Raw genomic sequence first — 22,225 nt, 5'->3', positions numbered from 1 at the left:
AGGGCAAGGCCAACCCAGCACAGCCAACCCTGTGAACCCATTACCAACCTAGGCAACACTACAAACCCGTTATCAACCCTGTAAACCCATACAATTCTACAAACCTATCACCACTCATTCAACCCTACAAAACACAGTAACCCACTGCAGGATGCATTCCAGCGCTGGGTTAATTGCAGAAGTGTAACCCAACCATAGCAGGCCCCACAGACCCCACTGTCACAACAAACACCAAAGGAACGACAGAACTATTTGAGCCAACACAAGAACAAATAATTTTAATGGTTTTTCAGCAGACCATACTTTTCTCGGAGCTCCACAGTCTCCTCTCTTTGAAGTTGGACAGATACAGTAAACACAACAAATACATGATACAACCCATCACAGCTGGATTAAAAAAATACACAAAAAATATAATACATAAAAAAAATTATTATTTTTAACATTGTGGACTGACACAGCTCTAAAAATGGTGATTGTAACCCTGGTAAAGCTTTACAAAGTCTTTAAAAAAATAAAACAGTACTTCATGTGAAATTCATAAATACATTGGAGGAGAACAGAGGGGCTATGGGGAGGGCAAGGAGGATCTCTGAGGCCGTGGCTGAGTCTTAGCTGGGGCAGGAGGGAGGGATGGAGGGATAGAGAGAAGGAGGGATGGATGGAGAAAGGGAGGGATGGATGGAGAGGTAGATGGAGGGATGGAGGGAGGGATGGAAGGAGCACAAAGCGGTCCAGTTAATGAAGAGCTCCATGTGATGGTGGGAGGTTTGAACTTGGATTCCCAGAGTTTAAATCAGTGAGCAAAAAAAAAAAAAAAAAGAAAAAAAAGAAAAAAAAACAGCACAACCACAAATAACAAATGAACATGCTACATATGAGAGCCTGGGACGGGGGGGCTGAGGCTGTCCCTGTGATTTTCCCCTTTCTCCCTTTGACCCGGCACTGGAGTGGCTCTGCTGGGATGGAACCCCAACACATGGCATCAGCAAAGGGCATTTCCTGAGCTCTGCGCTGCCCCTGCACACCCAGCATCCCATCACCAATCCCCAGCTCCATCATCCCAAAACACTCTGCACTGCACCTCCCACTGCCTTCAGTCTTCCTCCAGGCGGACAAAGTGTTTCTCCTGCCCCCTGCTCCATGTCACCCTGCACAACCCTCCTGGGGATGCTCTCCCTTGCAACCTGCAGGACTGGGCAGAGTGCATTGGGTTACTGTGGGCTGTAGCCCCATATTCCCTCTGAGCAGACCCAGTCTTGCATCCCACATATCCTCTGTCCCCTCTCGGTCCCCTCTCTATCCCCTCCTCTTCCCATTCACAGCTCAGCTCCATGATCCTCTGGACTCGGCTGCTTCCCACTGAGAAAAAGCCAATATCAGAACTGTAAAAATAGAAAAACAGGCCAAAAAAAGATGGAAAATGTACATATTCAAAATAAATCAAGCAAACCCACTGCACCATGGCAAATCGCACCGATGGGTGCTGGGGCTGGAGAAAAGCCTGAATGCAATTCCTGGAGAGTATGCACAAACACCACAGCAATGTGATGACCACGAGCCCCATGGTAAGCTCTGGCCACAGGCACCAGAGGTGACAGCAGGGAGTCCTGGGCACTGTGGAGTGGCACAGGATGGAAAAAGCTCAATTCTGAGCACAGTATTAAAAAGCACTTTTTAATTAAAAAAAAAAAAAAAAGAAAAAGAAAAAAAAAGAGCCATTAAACAACGCTTTGCATCTCCCGCTCCCAGTACTGCCAGGACAGGATGAGGAACACTCATCCTCATCAAGGCACAATGCAACTTTCTCCTGTTCATTTCTCCTGCTCAAGGCCACCACCCCTGCCCTGCTCCCATCTGATCCCACCTCTGCCCTGGGCTCCATGTCCTCACCACCACTCCCAGTGCCGGGTTACACCACTGTTCAAGGGATATCACCATGGACCCAGTGACACCACGCGGGGAGCTGAACAGGGAGGCAAAAGCAGCACCATCCACCGCTCCAACATCCTGCACGGTCCTGGCTCATCGGCACCACTGCATTCCCCATCCAGCACTGGACATGGGCTCTTCTCCTTCCTCCCTACGTTTCCATTCTCATTCTCATTCTTCTTCTTCTTCTTTTTTTTTTTTTTTAATATATATATTTATTTAAAAACTGTTCCTAAAGTAGAAAACATCTGAAATCACAAGTCAGTCTTTTTTGGCTATTGCTTTTCTTCTTATTCCTCCTCCTCCTCCTCCTCCTCCTCCTCCTCCTCCTCCTCTCTTCCAATGACTCCCAGTGGGGCTGGGGGGCACAACAGGCGGCACTTCTGCACAACCCTCCCCACGTCCCTGTGTTCCTCAAGCCCTTGCCTGTCCCAAGGGCCCCTAGTCCTTCACCAATTTGTAGACATGATGCTGGGCGCCGTGCTCGCTGGTGGACACCTCAAACACGAAGGCGATGCAGAGCAGGGTTTCCTGGGTATCCCTGTTGGTAACAACCTGTGGGGAAGCAGAGGGGCATCAGTAAGTGTACTACTGGGGGTGGATGCTGTTATTGGGGGTGTTGTGTGGGCTCAGGCATGGCAGGCTTTATGTGCACTCATTTTGCTATCTGCTATTTGGGGGTTTGTGCAGAATCAGAGACAGCTGCACTAATCTGCACCACCAAAACTCTGCCCCCCTCATTGTTTAGGGAGTGAGTGCATGGGCTTGGGCACAGCCATTCTATTTTCACCATCAGAGTGTGCTCCCTGCAGTGGGTATGGGTTGGGGATGGATGCACTGCTGCTTTCAGTGTGCCACCCCACGCTTGATAATCACCATCCAGTAGGCTGCATGCACTCGGGCACAGCTGCTTTATTTGTGGCACCACCACTTGGTGTCCATAACTGGGGCAGTTCGCAAGGCCCCTTGCAGCAATCCATAGCCAATATGACATGTCCCACCATTTGATCCATGCACAAAGCTCTGGGAAGGGTGAATACCTGCAGGATGGTGAAATTCTCCAGGACGCTGTTCATCATGTACTTCTCCGGGAGATGCTTGAGTTTGTGGATGAAATTGATCATGTATTCGCACATGGGGGAGCGGTGGATGCGGTAGACAAAGCGGCTGTTCTCCAACCGCGCGTACTCTGTCTGCAATGACAGCCAGGCATCAGCGGGAGGGTGACACAGTAATGGGGAATGCATGTGGCAGCCAACAGGGACACCGTGGGATAACCACAGCCTGTGCCCACACGCCCTACATTCACTTCTGGGGTTTTATCCATCCCACACTGTCCCAGGACTCGAAGCATGGACGCCATTCCCAAATACTCCCAACACCGCACAGCACTCACCTCCACCTTCTCCACAACCTGCTTCCCAAAGGAGCACACCTTGGTGGACACTGTGATGGTCATGTTCTCTGCGCTGCTGTACTGACTGCTGACACCATAGAAAGTCCCTGGCCCATCCTGGATTGTGCTGTTCAGATCAGCCTGAAGAGAAAAGAGAGGGATGCTGTCATGAGCCACTGTGTTCTTGGGAAACAGGACACTAAAATGGGTTGTGCAGAAAATCTGTGGGTGCCCCATCCCATGCCACGCATGGGGTCCTGGGCAGCCTGATCTGCTGGGGGGTACCCAGCCCACAGCAGGGGTGCGGCTGGGGGGGGAGCTAAGATCCCTTCCAACCCAACCACTCTATGGTCCTATGACCTTTAATGTCCCTCCCAGCCCGACCACTCCATGGTTCTAGGATCTTTAAGGACCCTTCCAGCACAACCACTCCATGATTCTATGATCTTTAAGGGCTGGAGGTCAATCCTCCCAGTCTCATACCCAAAACTTGACGAGGAAGAAGGAGTTCTGGGGCCCACGCTCATAGAGCTCCTTGAGGCCACCCTTCTTCTCAGGGAACTTGTCGTAGATCTGGCGGATGTCCACAGCCTCCAGCAGTGGGTCACTATATGAGGGGTTCGTCTGCCCAATGTGCACGAAGAGGTGTTTGCTATACTGTAAGGGCAAATGGGGTCAAAACAAGGTGGAGGTCAGCTGAAAAAGCTGGGTGACACTGAGGGTGAGGGTGGCCAGGTGTCTAGGGGATGGGGAAGGCGGTGTTACCGTTTCGGCATCCCGTGGCACCTCCATGAAAGCAGAGTACTCGAGGAGCCGCAGTTTGGCAGAGGCGATGGTGCGGTCCTGCCAGACCGGCACAGCTGAGGCAGCTGGTGGCAGCGGGGCCAAGGGTTCATAACCTGGGGGGGATACGGGGCAGTGTCAACTGTTGTGAGCCCCTCTTGTCCCACCAGGATGTTGCTTGCCTTGGTGTGCTCCCCCTGTCCCTCCCCAACCTTCTAGGACGGGCATTTTGCTGTGGGGTGGAAAATTTGCACCCTATCCCAAAAGGGGAAAGTAGAGACCTGCTGACTATGGGGTTTGGAGCTGGGTTTAAACCCAAGTTTTCACCTCAGGAGGCTGGGAGAGGTACCTTGGATGGGTGACATTGCTATATAGTACAAGGACAAAAAGTATAGGGACAAAAAGCTGTGAGCGTGCCCCAGGGTGGCTGGCAACATCAGGTGGCACCATGGAGGGGACAGAAAGCTGCATCCCCAGCACAGTTGTGAGGTACCAAGTGATACCCCCAGGAAGGACAGCACTTACTGGCTAGTGATGGAGGCATGGGTGGCTGGATGGGGTAAGCTGGTTGTGCAAATGGTTTAATGCTGAAAAACAAAAAGTGCCTTGTTAGGTTAACAAGGTTGGGTCCCATGGTGGGGCTGGTTGACATGAGGGCTTGCACTTACTCCTGAGAGGGTCCAGGCTGCCCTGGGATCGGCCCACTCCAAAACTGGGGAAGAGCAGAGAGAACACAGTCAGTACCCCTTGACCCCCCAGACCCATCAGCAGCTTCCAGAGTGCCCCTTCCACAATGCAGCCAAGAGGCTGTGACTCCCCCAGGTCCATGTATGGGTTCTTTCCCCCCACCCCAAGTATGGGGACTATGGGCACAGAGCCATCCTCACCCTGGGGGCAGCAGAGAAGACGGCCTGAGGAAGAGGAGGGGGGGGGCTGAGCTTGTTCTGTAGGACGCTGGCCGACACAATCTGAGCGGAGGACATGGACGCCATGCTCTGCAGAGCCTTGTCTTTGGAGACTTGGTCCTTGGGGGAGTAAAGAGAGGAAATGGGCATTATGCAGGGCTTCGGGTGGGCTGCCCTCCCCTCCCCAGAAGTTTAGCAAAGTGTGGAGGTACTGTGCAACCAAGAGATCAGGATGGGGGGGGGGGGGGGAAGGGGCATGGTTAATGCAGCCAATACCAAAACTACACAAGGTAATGAACACTATCACCCTGCAAATGGCCTCCCCCCTCATCTACCTCCCCTCCCCACACATGCTGTACCACCCCTCCAGGTGGGAGCTGCCAGGTCTAGGAGGTGTCCCCACTGCCTCCCTGGGGCACAAAGGGTTTAGCAAAAGGCAACGGGGTAATCACAGTATCAGAGCTCAACTTACCAAGTTCATGGCCTGTCCGCAAAAGAAAGGAAAAGACATGGTTAGAGCCAAGGGGATCTTGAGTACACCCCCTGCACTTCCACTTTGCCACCACAGCCTTGTTTTGGGACTGACTCCCCGGCCCTCATGCCATCCTGGTGGTGGGGACCCCTGCCTTCACTGCTTTGTAATACCCTTCAAATCCTGCTTGCCCCAGTGAGAAGGTGAGAACCAGACTCCTTCAAGAAATCCATTTTCCCCATTTTTTCTCGCATTTTGAGGGCAGAAGCTGACGGCAGCAGGCACTCCCCATCTGCAGGGAGAAGTGTACAAGCCAGTTCTTCACTCCCCTCCTCACCCCGCTCAGGGGTCTATGGCCCCATTTATTCACACCTGGGGCACAGCAGATGTGAGATAAATACGGTTTGAGGGAATGCTGAGCTCTGTGTGCAGGAACACATCGGCAGCACGAACCCAAAGAATATGACTGCACCTTAAAGAAGTCACCACTTGCTGACAGATGAGAATTCTGACTCAGTGGGATGAGAATTTGTCTTAAGGTCCCAGATTTGCCTCCAGGAATGGATGTGAAAGGATGCTCTACATTCACACTGCACTGCTTCGGAGCATTGCTCTTGGTCAGCCCTGAAGCATGGCTGGGGCTGGAGCCACTCATCCAGTGCCCTTTTAAAATTACTTTTTGCAAAGCTTTCTGTTGTCATTCATTCTATTCCACCAGCTGTCCCCTCTCCTGGGCTTGGGGTCTGGTGTACAATCCAAATCATTTGGGGTCCCCTCCCAGCAAACAGCTGGGGATGACGGCGGATGGTCCTTGTGGCACTGGGATCTACCAAACCTGCTCAGCGCTTTCAGAGGGCACAGCGTGGTAATCCTGGAACGACGCCCCCCTGCCAGCCCCAGTGCAGGAGCACTCAGACCCAAATGGCGGCGATGTTTTGGGGACTGAGTGAACCTCACCCAGAAGTTCTGGAGACAGAATGCTGTATTCTTGGGGCCAGAAGCTTTCAGGGCCCCCAAATGAGCCTGAATCCAGCTGAGGGGACTGAATCAGGAGCAGCCCAGGCTGTGCAAATGGGATGCCCTCAATGGTCACCAATGGGGACCACTGGGTGGGGACACCTGGGTGGGTCCAATCCAAGGAGGGCTCAGTCCTTTGGGCATATCAGTGCCTGCTGTGTCCCTCCATTCCTACCCTCCCAACAAATAACACCAGGAACAGTAGAAATGGTTAAGGACAGGTTAGTCGGGCTGCAGTTAGGAGGAAGGAAGGAAAGGAAAGCCAACCACAGCAGCAGGCGATCCAGTTTTTCCTAGCTTGGCTCCATTCACCCCTGGAACTATGGGTCGTCCTGGGACCATCACTGTGTCCCCAACTGGGAACACTGTCCCCACAACATGGTGCGTGCCATCCTTGAGGACACTGCTTGGGGATATTGCTGTTTTAGCCTCTGACAAGAGCAGGGGGAGACAATCCTTGTGACCATCCCAAGTCTGGGGAAACCTTTTGGGTTTTGCTTTGTTGCTAGTTGCACTGGGATGGGTCGTTTCCCCACTGGGAGATGCCCAAAAGAGCAGAGTGTATCACAAGGGGAGGATGTAAATCCAATTCCATGTGGTCCAGGTCGGGGGGTGGAGAGGACACCATGGATACCTCCACATTTTTGGGAGACAAGAGGGAACGCGCAGCCCTTGCAGCCACTCCAATCCATCAGTTCCAGGAGCAAAGGGAGGAGGGAAGCAAAAAAAAAGCCATCAAAAGGAGAGGAAGCTGCACACTAGAGGGTGGAGAGTGTTAGTGGTCAGCAGGCAGGAGGGAAGCGGGCGCATACCTTCAGCTTGGACTGAATCTCCCGAGATTTCCGTCGGGCAAGAACCTGCAAGTGGCTAGAGACCTGCAGAGAGAGAGCAGGAGAGGGGAACAGCAGAGCCGTCAACCAGAGGTAAAGAGAGGAAGGAGAGGGGCTGCCCATGCTCAGAGAGACACCGCCGAGGACACCTGGGCACGGGTGCCAACGTACCTTGATGCCAACCTGGTACTCCCGCACCTTCTTCCGAGCTAGAACCTGGATGTGGCTGGACACCTAGCGCCCACCACGCCGTTAGAAAGGAAAACACAGAGCATGAAGACATGTCCCTGCACTGCCCCAGGGGAAAGTGTATGGGAAAAATGGGGCACGTAGATCCAGAGTGCTCCAGGAGATGCTCGTGGTCTTACAGCATTGCAGTTGCCCTGAGCTGGAGGAAGGAAAGTTGGGGGGGAGGAAGTGGGGTCCATGGGGAGAAGGCGGTGGCTCAGTGTTTACCATCTGTCGGAGCTTCCCAAAAAGACAGCCCCACACCTGTGAGCGCACACATCCCTGTTGTGCTTTCAGTAGAGCTGCAATGAAACTGCTGGTCCCAAAGGGGATGCAGCATACCTGGGACCCCTGCTGATACTGCAGGTGGGAAATTTAATAAGAGGTTTTCTTTTGTGCAGAGCGCTCCAAGCGCAGGATGGGGCTGATCTGCAGATCCTGAGTGCATGTCTCTGCTCCCAGTAGGGCTCACTTTGGGGGGGAGCAACTTCAGCACCAGCACCTGACTCTCTCAGACAACAAAGGCATGAGGGGGACAACATCACATACATTGATACCCCCCGAGCATTGCTTTCATCTGTGCCCTCTCCTTCTCTCGATGGAAGGAAATCCAAGTGAGATGCTTGCAACCAGAGATACCCAGCATGAAGGTGAAACACAAGGCTCAAAGCCAGAAATGAAGAATGCAGTGGCTGGACCACAGTCCTCTACTCCAGCATCAGTCTCAGAAGAGTTTCCCCACAGCATACGGGTATCAGGATCCATCCTATGCAGGGACAGTGGCATGGGGCCACTCCACTATGGGTCACCCCAACCCCTCTGTCCCACGTCCCCTTGGGGAAGGTCATCACATCCATGAGGATTCACAGTGGGCAGAGATGAGCCATGTGTATGTTCTAAGTGGGCACAGTGCACAGAGGGCCGCAAGCACTGTGCAAGCAGAAAAGGAAAGCCGTGTTTCCCTGCTCTGCTGCCACCCCTAATGCTGCCACTGCCAGGCAGTGTTACTCTGGGGACCATTGCCACACCGCTGTCCCCTGGCTGCAGTGGGCACAGCTGGGACTCAGCCCTCAGAATACCTTCAAGCGCACTGTATGCCACACAAGGCACACAAACAGACAAGGAGCTTTTGGGACATGGGAACAACCTCTGGCTCCAGGTGGAAAGAAAGGGCAATGCGTGGCGATGCCACAAGAGCTGCAGCTCGAGTGCTGTTACGGAGAAATTGACCCAGTGAGGAGAAAGTACAGATGCATGACACAGCCAGACCCCTCTGGGCACCCCATCCCCACTGCCCAGATAAAAGCACCCTCAATAAAAGCAGAGTGCCAGCCTCACCTGCTTCCTTGTCCGTGTCTTCCCTGTCCGCAGCTTGATGTAGCGCGCAATCAATTCGTTGCGACCTGCGGGGATGTGCAGCGTCAGCCCCAGCACAGCGGGGAGAAGGGGACAGCATGGGACGAGGGGACACTGGTCTGTAACAAGGGAGGAGGCTCTGCCAGGAGATGGCGCTGCCAGGACAGCTGTGTGGCCCGAGGGAACACTGGGGTGGCCCATGGGGACACTGGAGTGGCCAACCGCCAGCGAATACATGGGAACATGGGAACATCCGTTGTGTCCACCACCCCCAGCACCATGGAGGACAGACTGGCGGTCAGGGGGTGGTATCCACTGGTACCCCCCCTATAGAAGTGTCCCCAACATAGGTGACCATGGATCCCCTAAAACCATCCCAATAGGGCACTCCTTTGAGCACAACCCCATTCTGTACATGGGTCCTGGGTGCCCCCTGAGCACTGAGCTTCCCCCAACACACCAAGCTGCCCTTTCCACCAGTATTTCCTAACGTCCTGAGCTTAATTCAAAGCAGAAGTGCTTTTGCACCACATTTTACAGGGCCAGCTGTGGCCAATCTGTGCTCCAACGTCAGAGCAGCTGGGAGCATTCTTCAACCCGGCCCTGTTCCCCCCAACGCCTCACCCCCCGCACACGGGGGCGGCAAGGCACGCCAGATTTATTTTAATGGACCAGATGGTGGTGGTTGGAACTTGTCGAAATGCCCTTGGAGAGGGTTTCAGCTTTAAAAATAAATAAATAAATAAAAATAAAATAAAATTAAAAAATCCCCACCACCCTACCCTGGGCAGCTCCAGAGCAACTGGGAGGGGAGGGGGAGGGGGATGAGAGGGGACACATGAGGACTGACAGTGCCAGGTGCTATGGGGTGGCTGCAGTAGGCAGGGGGTGGTGGCCACAGGGGGGTCACCATGGGTCCATTGGAAATGTGGGCACAGAGAAGGGTCCCTGTGTTCAGTCCTGTCCTCTGTTCAGCAGCCATGGGTGCCCTGGTGCAACCCCATGACAACCCCAAAATGGTGGTGCAGACATCACTCCTGCCTTTTAATTAATGAGCAGCCCCTAATGACCAGGACTCACTTGCTCTTGGTTGCCAAAACACTGGCTTGGAAGGAGCCGTGGCACCATGCACCTATCCCGGCCTCATCCTGCCCAGCACTCAAGGGTGCCCCATGCACCCATTCCTCATCCTGTCCAGCACCCACAGGTGCACCGGTGATGTGATGCCACAGGGTGCAGCAATGCCTGTGACTTGTGGGGTGTTAGGTTTGGGACCTTCAGCACTTTGGCTGCACGCAGCCCATTCCCATGTCCCATCCCCATGCTCAGCAGTGTGGAAGCAAATACGGGAAATGAAACCTGGATGCAGCGATGCACCCAACATGATGCCCAACACTGGACATCTCCCCACACCTCTGCCTCATCCCACTGGGGTGCCCATGGCTGTGTCCTTGTGATTCACTCGGAGCCATGCCATTCCCTCGGTGAGGGCACATCCTCCTCCAAATTACCACATTCCCCAAATTCCTCTCCCCTGACACCACCACGTCAACCAGTTGGACAGCTCTGTTAAAAATAACCCAGTGGGACACGCCGGCGGCCAAAGAGCGGTGCAAGCATGACCAGCCCACCCCATGGCTCCCACCTGCTCCTGGGGCACGTGCACATCCCACACCCCATTTCCATGGGACACTGGCACCATCCCCTGAGTCAGCACAGTACTAAGCAAAGCCACTCATCCTCCCATTTGGGTGCTCCAAGAGGGTTCCCAAATCAGTGCCACCTGGAGATGTATAGCCCCAGTGTGACCCAATCGCTCTCCCTATGAATATGTTTCAGACCCTGCCTTCCCCCTTTGCAATGCCCAAAGCCACTCATCCTTTGGGTGCTCCAAGGGGGTCCCAAAGTATTGCTGTCATGCGGGGATGCTTGGACCCAGTATAAACCCATTGCTCTCCAACAGGTTTGTTCCGAACCCCACTTTCCAAAGGCACCTCTGAGAGAAGAGCCCTCTGCAATGCCACCCCCAACCCCTAAATACAGAGCCCTCTGGGTGTGCGATGGGAGGTGGGGGCCACTGCCTCTTTAAACAGCTGCCAGATGGCTCTGAAAGGCTGGAAAAACCGGTCTGCGCCCGGGTGTGCTGCGCAGGGCCAGACTCCCAGCGGCACTTCAGCTATTCCAGGAGAAATCCAAAAAATGCACCCGCTCAGGAAGCCCTGTACTGCCTTTCAGCCACCAGTTCTGACCAGGGTGCCCCAGGGTGGCACTGGAATGGGGATGGGGATGGTATGTACCAGGTACCCAGTGCCCTCTGTGCCGTGGGTGGATAAGCCATTGGATGATGACGGCATTGTCACTGGTGGGTTTGGAGGTCACCACCAGGGATAGCAGTGTGGCACCGTGTCCCACAAGAAGGAGATCTGAAGTCACCTGTCAGGGGCTGACATCGTGGGAGGGAGAGAGAAGGGGACAGCCCCACTGTGGCACAGATGTGGACACACACCTTTGTCCTCTCCTTGGTGGCACTGCGCACCCCTGCCTTCATCACCCATCCTCATCCTTCCTGCTGCAGCGGAAACAAGGCTGAGCCCAAGCAAAACGCATTTCACAAATGGGGCAATGTCACCTGATGCAGAACAGGTGGCTTGGAGTGGGCTGAGGGCCACAGCCACCATTCTCTTGGAGCACTCCCTGGTTCAGGACACTACAGGGAGTGGTATGAGACAGGACCATGCCCACTCCCTGCCCCACGGCTCCACCAAACCTGTCAGTCCAGCACATTGAGAGCAGGAGGGAGGAGATGGCTGTGACAACACCATGGGGACACGGGTCACTGCCCTCTGGTACCCAAAGCCACACAGCTTGGGAAAGAACTTTTGAAGTTGGGGTGCTCTGGGTTGAATCCCAGATGGGTTCAGGGCTCGGAACCAGCCCCATCCCAGTGCACAGTGACGCACACAGTGCCCAACCCATCCTGTGTGTGCACTCACCGTACATCTTGCCTTCATCCGAGAGGATGATTTTCCGCCGGCCACAGGGGGGGTAGATTGCCAGAGCCTCCTGGAAGCTCTGCTCAATGTCCGGGCTCCACACTCCCTCAGCATCGTTGTCCAGGCTCTTGTCCATCCCGTCCTGGCCATCTTCCCGCCCCTCCCCGGGGCTGCTGCTGGCGTTCCAGCTGTTGGACGCTATGGTGCTGGCTGCTCTGGGCTCTGAGCCCGAGCCCCCACGGACACGTGGCAACCTGCGAGAACAAAGAGACACCCCTGAGACTTGGCCACAACTGTCATGGCCATGTTGGAGTCGCAGGTGACAGCATGGTCCCAGTACATCCCCATGCTGGCACTGCACTAGGAGAGCACTCCGGTGCCAAGCATGCACACAGTTGCATGCATTGGGGACATGGCCACGTTTGCCATTAAACACCCCAAATCCCACAGAGCAAAGCCACCACATGCCCACCCCAAATATCACTTGGGAACAATCCATGTGCTGCACTACACACAAAGCATTTGGGCATATGGTGCCCATACAGAGCGCTTGGGCACACATTGACACTTGGGGACCTGTGAGCCTCAACCCTGCACCCCCAGTCCAGCAGAGCAAAGCCACCAGATGCCCATCCCAAATACCAGTTGGGAATAGCCCATGTGCTGCACTACTCACAAAGCACTCAGACACATAGTGCACACACAGAGCACACACGGGCACCATGTGTGTCCATGGGGCACAAGATGACATTTGGGGACCTGAGCCCCCAAAAGGTGGGGAGGGGATTTGACAAACCAGGTGCCCAAGGATGCTTCCCTACCCTCCTGCACGGTTTTGCAGAGTAGCATTGGATTCTGTTTGGAGGTGTCTCGCTGCGCAGTGCTACGCTTCCCGTTTGGGGTGGGAGCGTGCAAAGGTCTCAGCACGCAGACATCTCCTTTTAAAGGAACTGCAGCAACTCACTGGCTCGGGCACGCGCCCAGGCTGCTTTGTGTTGTGTTGTGTTTAGTTTTTTTTTTAATTTTTTTAATAAAAAAAGAAACTTTTCTCCCCCCTCCTTCTTTGCCACCACCCTCTCTGTGATGTCAGTCCCTCTGACCCCCCCTTGCTTGCTCCCCCCCATTCCAACGCCCCCCTCACCCCCCCAGCGCTCCCCCTCTTGCCGAACACTGTGGCCAAATAAGGAGAACTGGATTGCAGGATGGAGCCGGCAGCCAGGGGAGGGATGGCGGCAGCGGGCTGCACTGCTCTGTACCCCACGCTGAGCACAGCCCTGGGGGGCTGCATAGGCTGGGGGGAGGGGCTTTGTGTGTGAGCGATGGGGATGGGAGAGGGATGGATGATGCAGAGGGGCTATCACATAGGGCTGAACCCCCCAGTGCCCACCCCATGCAGTTCCCTGGGATCTTGTCAACATGCAAACCCCACAGTGGGTGCAGGGATGGGAGAGGGACTGCCAGAATGCGGGGGGCCTGCCTATGGATTGGCACATGGGACTGAGCCCATCCCATACAGCCCCATGGAACCCTGTTCCCATGTAAACCCTATACTGGTGCTGAGGAGACCCCCTGCAGACCCCACAGCACCCAGACCCCACAGCTCTGAAGCACCTGGAGTCTCCCCCAGTAATGTGAGATCCCCCCCTCTGCAGTGGGATCCCCCTCATGGGATTCGGGTGCCAGGAGAGGACAGACCTGAGAATTGGGTTGCAGGGGTTTTGCAGGGTGCTACAGCCTGAGGCAATGGAGGCTTTGGGGAGCCATAGGACTAGTGGTACCACTGCCCACATGGTGACAAGTGGCACATGTCACCATCCCCTTCTCCAAGAGCTCCCAGCTCCTTGCAGCCTCCCCACATCCCTCCCACCTCACTGCCTCCCTCCCCAGCAGGGAAATCCCAGTGCAGCCCTTTCAGGGAAGCAGGGGAAAAACAGAGGGAGGAGGAGGGCAAAGTGGGGCCCTGGCCAAGGTGCGAGGAAACAGCTCCTCCTCCATCAAACCTGCTTTTAGCTAGGCCAAGAGATTTTATTTCCTGGAGGGAGGGTGCAGAAAGGCAGCAAGTCACAGCTTTGACGTAAGGGGCCGAGCACAGCGCTCCACCCAACCTTACAAAACAGCAACCAGAAAAGCAATTAGGAAACCAGCACGGCTGGACCTGGGTACCAGCCTGCCCGACCTGATCAAGGCTGGGAGGGACTGGAGCTGCAGGAATAATAACATCTCAGTGTGTCCCTCCTCCTGGCTTCTGCTTGGGACAGGGACTGAGCCTCTGTCCCACAAGGACCGTGGCACCTCAGCAGAGACGTTCATAGCCACACGGCAAAGAGATAGATGCTTGTTGCACCGTGGCAACCTTGGGGTACGCAGGAGGGTACAGGATGGGTACTCACAGTGGGCATGGAGGGGGCCACCAGGGCATGGCCAAGGTGAAACTGGGAGATAGAAACAGATGTGGCATTCCTGTGGGCTGCGTGCTCACCCCAAGCTTGGCCCCAGTGCAGCACAAGGGCTCGCCAAGGTGAGGGTCCTCAGTCCTAAAATCCTATGAGAAATCCCTGCCAAACCCTGTGGCATCAAAAGCTTTGCCCAAGGGGTTGCAAAGAGTGGGTGCACAGACTGGGGAATGGAAATATTGAGGACACAGTGGCGGTGCCCAAGTGCCCAGGTCAGGAGCAGAGTGCTGGCAGGGCACAGTGGGGGCAGGAGCAGCAGAACCTGATGCAGTAAGGACTGTGGGGGGCAGAGGATGTGTGGGAGGAGCATGAGGGCAACTGGGGCTGGGAGCACAGGGATGGAGCTGGGAGCATGGGGATAGAATGGGGAGCATGGAGTGACACCTCATCCCCAGCACAGCTACTGAGCTTGGGGTCAAGGTGCATACTCTTCTCCCCAGCATGCTTAGCCCCAAAAGCACTTCCACCCACCACACATCACTGCAGCCCCATATCCCAATTATGTGGAGCAGAAAGCCAGGATTTGGGGTGTGCCCAAAGCAAGAGAGGATGGATGGATGGAGGAAGATGCCATCCTATGGTGGCTATCATCATGACACAGGGACCAGGACCTTCATCTTGCTCCTCACTTGCCACAGCCACCCCTGCCCTCCTAGTGGCATCAAGGTGGCCCTGCTGTGGGTGACAGCTTCCCCAACTCCATGGGGAGCAGCCTCAGGACTGCAAATTGGGGACACATGCAATTGAGCATGAGCAGACGCAGCACAAAGGGCTACTGCCACCACTTTACTCCCTCCGCGCGCAGCGGAATGGGGCAAGCCAGCCCTCCCTACTTGGACCCCATAGCAAAAGGATAAAAGTTCAGCAACAAGTTGGGGCAGGCATCGGGGCGGGCGCAGCCTCACCTGCACAGTAACTGCTGTGGTGCAGACACTTGATGGGGAGGGGTGGGGGGAAACACGGGGTCATCACCACTGGTGGCACAGAGGGAATCGCTCCATTGGGCTGTGCTGCTCAGACGCTGAGGCAGGATGGGTGCAATGTGCCCCGAGGAGGACACTCGGGGTGCCAAGAGGAGCCGCCCCCTTTGGTTCTGCAGAACCCCAAGCCAACAAACCCCAAAGCAGAAGCCCCAATGCATTGGGTGCAATGCAAGAGCCCACCCAGACACCAGAAGACAATCTGTGGGACTGTCCGCGTGTTCTTCGGTGATGGGAGGAGCACAGGGTCACCCACACCATGACACATCCCACGGGGCTGTGAGTGGGGCAGTGGAGTCCCACCTGCAACGAGAACATGACCGATGTTTCAACAACCCAAGGTCTCCTACGAAGACCCCAGCAATGGGAAGACGTTCCCCTGTTCACTAATATTCCATGCTGCACACCAAATCATGATGCTCACTGTGCAATGACCCTTTGTCGGCACTGGGGCTGGAGGTGGCACAGCTTTGCTGACCCCACTCTCTTCCTCCCAGCAGCTCTGGGGCTGCAGTGTGGGACTCCCCTGCTCCCTTCCACCCAAGGCTGTGCCACGGGGCCACCAACAAGCCCCTGGTACTTCCTACAGAGCAGCCTGACTAGTTTCCTTTCCTCTATCGCTTCCTGTCCCTTCCGGCTTGGCAGACGGCTCAGGAAGCAATCAGAGCAGGGAAACTGCAGGAGGCCACGTGGCAGCATCCCACCGGGGTCTGTGGTGCCACTAGGGCCATCCAATCATGGGATGCTCATCTGTGGGGTGCCCAACCATAAGGTGCCCACCTACGGGGTACCCACTGCAACCCCACCCTGCAGACCTCAGCACAGTTCCCCAAAAACTGCCATCACTGCACTGGTCAAGGATGCTCCATTTCAAATCACGAGGGCAAACGATGGGGAAATCTCATTGATGTGTCCCTGTAAAATTAGGGTATGGTCAAGGGATAAGACCTAGGTGAAGCTCATGGTGCCTCAGGTAAGATGCTCCACACTGGTTTTTGGCTGCTGGAGGACCTACACTAGTTTCACCCAAGGCTCTGGTCCCGGGACATGGGGACAGATGGACACTGTACCCCATCCTCTGTCCCTCCTTGCCCCAATTACCCTGCCCAGCCAGGGCGTTGCACCCGTCAGGTCATAAATAGAAAGCTTTGACGGCATTAATTACTCTCTGTGTTATGAAACGAGAGCAATGAAAACAACAGGGTTGGGGTTGAAGACAGGCCACCACCATGGCCACCCCATGACACCCACAGCACCAGGTGACCTGGAACATGGAAGGGATATGAAGGAATATGCTTTGCTCCCACCCCAAAAATGTGCCCATCCTGGTATGCATGGGGACATTTACCACAGGGTGGCCACTGTGTCCAGGACCCCAAGACCCATTGCCACCACGGGCAAGGGAGAGCTGTGGGTACCAGGGCTCTGTGCACACACATGGGGCAATGTCCCCTTGCTGGGTGGGAGAGACCCCAGAGACCCCCTCAGGACACACTCCTTCCACGGAGGAGAAGGTTTGGGTGCTGCTGACCCCACTGCAGGGAGAACATCTTCTTAGGGATGGAGACTTCTGGGTGAAGAGGAGGAGGAAGAAGAGCAGGAGGAGGAAGGCTTCAATGCATTTCTCACTTGCCCCCTTCCCAGTCACCTCCGCCCCCAAGAAACCCAACCCTACCCTGAAGCAGCTGCACTGCTGCCTGCACCAACACTGCGGGGCGAGCACAGCACTGCACAGAACAGGAAACCAGTGGGGCATGCAGCAAAGGGAGCAACAGCCAACCCCCAAACTCATAGGAAAAGGCTTGCAGGGTCACAGGAAGGCTTGCAGAATGCAACCTTTCCTGCCTGATTTCCCAAGCTAGGAACAGTGGGGTCACTGCTATGAGGTCCCCAGTGTCACCAACCCACATGAGACAGCCTACAAACCAAGACCATGCAAAAACAGCGCAGCACTGAGTGCTGTACCACTTTATTCCCAGAAAGGGATATTTGGGCTCAGCATCACCTCACTGCTTGCTACCTCAGACAAGCAAAGTGAGTGAGCGAAGCATCCTGCTGTGCCATGGACATGCACCATCACTTTCTGCCCAATCTCTCTCAGCACTGCCCAACCCATCTATTGTCCCCACCGGGAGTTTTGGGGGAAGCTCACTCCCATCAGGCAGGCAGGCACAGGGTCCTGCCCAGTGCCTTCACCTTGAGAGGGATGAAGCCCGTATCATCATCATCACCAAACCCAATGTCCACACTGGTTGTGTGCACAGCAGGAGTCAGCAGCTGGGGGAGGGCAGTGGGGAGCTGGCACGGGCCCGCAGCCCATCCTCCATGCACAGTGCAGCTGTAAACTTTGAACATCTTCCGGAGAGAAGTTAGTGGCTGTTGTGAACAGCTGGATTTAATTTGATGAGGAGTGAGGAGGAGACAGTCGTGGGGAAATAATATGGCTTGGCGCTCCTGGGCGAGAAGCCCAGAGCCCCAGCAGCACTCCACTTCCCAACCGAGGTGGGGAAACTGAGGCATAGAGCTGCTGGGACACCAGTGGCTGAGGCCTCTGGGAGTGGTGGGATCACTGTCCCTGGAGGTGTTCAGAACCACGGAGATGTGGCAGCGAGGGACACAGTCAGTGGGTAAGGTAGGATGGGTTGAGGCTGGATGGGATGACCGTAAAGCCACGGCGCCCATCTCCCAAATGGGTAAAACCACCGCTCCAGCAACCTGTCCAAACCCGCACTGTATCGTTGTGTGCCCGCTGCAGGCTGGCATGGGGCACAGCCCCGACGGCTCACCCCATCATTACCTGCCTCCCTCCCTCCGTCCAAAAAAACATTTCGTAACACAACACACGTGACGGTGGCAATCACGAACGCCCACACGCTTCAGGTGCTGTCCCCAACCACAACACAGGTGCTTGGGCTTGGCCACCTTGGCATGCTCCCAGTGCCTGACCCGGGCACCGACCCCCAAAAAAGGATATTTCCCAGCAGCACCCCAGGTTGGGCCAACACATAGAAACCATGATAGTCCCTTGCAGCCTTGGAGCACCTTGGCGGTTGAAGTACAAGAGGAGCTCTTTGGGATCACAATACTTCAGATAGTGTCTGTCCCATCTCTGTGAGCACAAACCCACAAACCTTGGGAATGGTTCCACAGCACATTTTCTGCTATCCACCTCTGCCCCTATTCCCACAGATGGAAAGCAGAAAGCCCCATGTTCTCCACAGAAAGCCCAACATCATCCATTTCTCCCTATCCCAATCTCACACTTGGTGTGTTCGATGGGAATGGTGCAGCTCCGTGATGTTTCATAGGTTAATTATAGCCAGTGAACACAGCAACTCCCACATCTCCATAAGACACCAAGATGCTCCCAGCCCCGCTCTCACAGCAAACAAGGGGTTAAACGGCGATTAAAGACGGTGCTGTTTCCGGTATCATGATAAATAGTGACCGTATGTCATGGGAAACGCAAGTGAGTTCTTCTGCTGTGGGCTATGGATGGGTCTGGAGGATGGAAGGGATTTTGCAAGACATGAGGGGGATATGGGCTGAGAAGGTTGGTCCCTGTGCAGAACCTCTTTTGTCCCCTGGAGTGCCATGGTCAAACCATCCCCATGCTCTGCGCTGTCAGCCCAGCCCGGCTGAGAGCCCCTGCAGCACCGTTATGCAATGTGGCCGCTCCCAAAGGGTTATTTTTGTTAGAAAAGCTGCTGCTGTGCCAAACCTGGGGGCAAGCCCGGCCTCAAGCTGTGCCTGAGGTTCTGCAGGGATAGGAAGGTCCCCTCATTCTCCCATCCCCACTCAATGTCCCCATCCCCACTGAGCAGGGCAGATCCCTGCATAGACTCAAGCATGTCCAAACCCAAAACTTTGTACCTCAATGGGACTTATGTCCCCTATATCAGGGAGCAGCTGCCACCTCCCCACCAACTGGGCCATCCCTGGTGACCTCAGCGAGACTCCTCACGCCCCATTTGGGGAGCCACTCATGGGAAAACCACCCCAAAATCCAATGGCTGAGAAGAGCTTTGGGGCCAACAGAGCTCCAGATGTGACAGCACAAAGTGGGGCTCAATGCACCCCGCAGCCCCCCAGCAAACACACAGTGCCCCCAGGCAGCGCAAAGCCCTGACTCACGGTGCACACGTCGGAAAGCGATAGGAGGGGGCAGAGGACGCTGGAGCCCAAAATACCCCAGTGCGCCTGACACAGAGATTAGCGCTTTGCTGCGACACTGTCGCCTGGCCTAGCTTGCCATGGCCCCCAGAAAAGTCCCAGACCCTCTGCCCCAGTGTGGACCAGCAACACACGTGCATGCTTCCCCATTCCCAGCAGTTTTCTCCCTAAAAATGACTTCTTCCTGGGTGATTTTGGGCTGGATGTTATTTTTCTTTTGAACAGGAGAAGTGAAAAAACAAAACAAAACAAAACCGAATGAGAGTGCAAAAATAAAATAATAATAATAAAGATGACACATTGCCGAAAATTATACACCTAATCGCTGACTCGTTAGCAATGCGCCCCTATGACGAGGCACAAAGTGTTTCGCATACACTCAGCGCATGGTCATGTGTGTGACACACATGTAACGTGACACGTCCCCGTGCCCCGCGACCCCACTGCCTTTGGGGTGGGCATGGTGGGGTGGGCATTGTGCCAGGGCTGTTTATGTAACGCCCGCTCCGACGTATAGGCTCTATTGCACACAAGGCCCCTTTGTAACCCTATGTGTAATCCGGAGATGCACAGCGTGAAGGGGAAAAAACATGGATTCACCCCGACGCAAACCCTTTGGGATAAGAAATGATGAGTGGGGTCGGGGAGGGATGAGCCGTCCCGCAGCGCTGAAAATGGGAAATGGTTGGAGTGGGGGGGGGGAGGGTAAGTGGGGAGAGGGGTGGGGGGAGCTGCGTGATGGGGGGGTCCCAGCACTGAGTGGGCTGGGGGCACTGCAGAGCCGTCCGGGGAGAGAAGGAGCGGCCCGGAGGAGCGCACGGAGAGGCCCCGGGGGTGCTCCCAAAGCCGAGCTCCCGCCCGGCTGCTGGTGGGTCGGGGGGCACATTGGACCCTCTGTTCACCTACCCCTCCCCCCCCGTTCCCCACCGCCATCCTATGGAGCCGGAGCCGCCCCTCCCGGGCTCGGTGCAGGCGGAGGAGGGCTGCGGGCCGAGAGGAAGGAGCGCAGGAGGTGGAGGAGAAGGAGGAGGAGGAGGAGGAAGGGGGGTAGGGATCTCTTCCCGACGGCTCTTACCTGCTCCGTGCTCCGGAGGGCTGGGCCGGCCACGGGAGCCGGGAGAGGACTGGGACCGAACCGGGACCGGAGCTGGTGCCGGGGATGGGCCGGGGGAGGACGACAGGAATGCGAGAGCGCTGCAAGCTCCGGAGTCCGCACAGGGAACCAGGCTCAGGGACGGGAAAGTTTATGCAAGGGAGGAGCAGAAAGTTGGGAGTCAATCAGGAGGCGGAGGGGCAGGGCCGACCCTCCTCCCCCGGCCTTCCTCCCACCCTCCTTTCCCGGTGCTCTTCCCTCCCTCCTCCCGAGTACTCCCGCCCCGTCGGGTCCCATGTCCGACCCTCGATTCGTGGTCCCGTCGCGGTGCGGGGATACGGAGTGTTCGGCCCCCCCGGAGCACAGCACAGCGGGAAGGAGGGGCAGCGCAGCCCCGACTCCGGGAGGGACTTCTCGGAGCCTTTATCCTCCTTCTCCCTCAGCTTGGGGTGCTTCTGCCCTGTGCCAGCCTTCATTGTCCTCTGTGCACATCCTCATCTTCCTGTGCTTGCCTCCCGCACACCCCTATTCCTTCCTGCACATCTTCATCCCATAAACACCTTCACCCCCAGTATCCATCTTCACCCCCTGCACACACCTTCACCCCTTCCCCTACACTTCTATCACCCCCCCAACACACACCCTTATGCTGTGCCACACGCCTTCATCCTTCTCCTCCCTCTCCTCATCCTCACACCCTCATCTTTCTGCAAACACCTTCATCCCCTCCCAAATACCTTCATCTTATCCTCACACCTTCATCCTCCTCCACACATCTTCATATTTTTCCTTGCTTATATATCCTTATCCTCATCCTAGACCCTCATCTCTCTCCAAACACCTTCATCCCTATTCTCTTCCTCGTCATTACCATCCTCATATCCTCATCTTCCTCCAAACACTTTCATCCACTTCCAAACACTTTTATCCTTTTCCTCATCCCTCCCCCCCCCCCTTCATCCTTACCTCCTCATCCCCCTCCAAACATCTTCATCCCTTCCAAAATACTTTCATCCTTATCCTCATACCCTTATCCCCATGCTAGACCCTCATTCCTCTCCAAACACCTCCATCCTCCTTCTCTCATACCTTCATCCCTCGGTGCACTCCCCCACACAACCACAGTCCCCCATTTCCTGAACACCCATTCTTCCCCGTGGCACCGGGATGGGGATTTCAGCCCATGCGCCTGTGATTCCCAGTGGAATCCCAGGGAGCCTAGCCAGCAGCAGGGCTGAGGGGTGGTAACACACTGATTGCATGCAAGTCCTTGGCCATGGCCCAGCCCCAGTGTTGGGATCTGAGGTCCCAATGGCAGAAAGCCCGGCGCTGCTGAGCACGAGTTCAGCACACAGCAAGGACGTGGGCAGGTTGGGTGACACATGGCGCAGTGCACGCAGACGTAGATCAGGGAATGGGATCTTCCAGGCACTTCACTCAGGATAAGGATGCTCCCTGCATCCCATCCCTTTCAGAAACATATTTTTCTGATTTTCATGCCAAACTCAGCTGTACTGAAGCATTTCGGGACACAACAGCCAATGGTGCAGCTCTCCACACACCCATCCAGCACATTCAGCAATCTGGGTGATTAATATGGCCATATCGCATTCT

The 22,225-nt window shown here is 55.5% G+C and overlaps 1 protein-coding gene across 2 annotated transcripts; it reads right to left on the bottom strand.

The window, feature by feature from the left end:
• Positions 1-2,373: 2,373 nt before the first annotated feature.
• TEAD3 (TEA domain transcription factor 3) lies at positions 2,374-12,105 on the bottom strand (the record flags this gene model as incomplete). Of its 2 annotated transcripts, none has more annotated exons than XM_079546258.1 (12): positions 11,913-12,105; positions 8,902-8,966; positions 7,507-7,569; positions 5,489-5,500; positions 4,999-5,136; positions 4,780-4,823; positions 4,637-4,698; positions 4,094-4,227; positions 3,812-3,985; positions 3,329-3,469; positions 2,973-3,125; positions 2,374-2,487 (listed from the first exon to the last, which is right to left on the bottom strand). In XM_079546258.1, exons 1-12 carry the CDS (start codon positions 12,046-12,048, stop codon positions 2,374-2,376), a joined length of 1,236 nt encoding a protein of 411 aa, XP_079402384.1. In that variant the 5' UTR covers positions 12,049-12,105. The 2 variants fall into 2 exon arrangements, with proteins under 2 accessions (XP_079402384.1, XP_079402383.1); XM_079546257.1 differs by lacking the exon at positions 7,507-7,569 and adding an exon at positions 7,318-7,380.
• Positions 12,106-22,225: the final 10,120 nt, after the last annotated feature.

The sequence above is a fragment of the Tetrao urogallus genome (assembly GCF_951394365.1).
Source record: "Tetrao urogallus genome assembly, chromosome: 24".
Taxonomy (NCBI): Eukaryota; Metazoa; Chordata; class Aves; order Galliformes; family Phasianidae; genus Tetrao; species Tetrao urogallus.
This window is presented reverse-complemented; position numbering and strand designations above follow the sequence as displayed.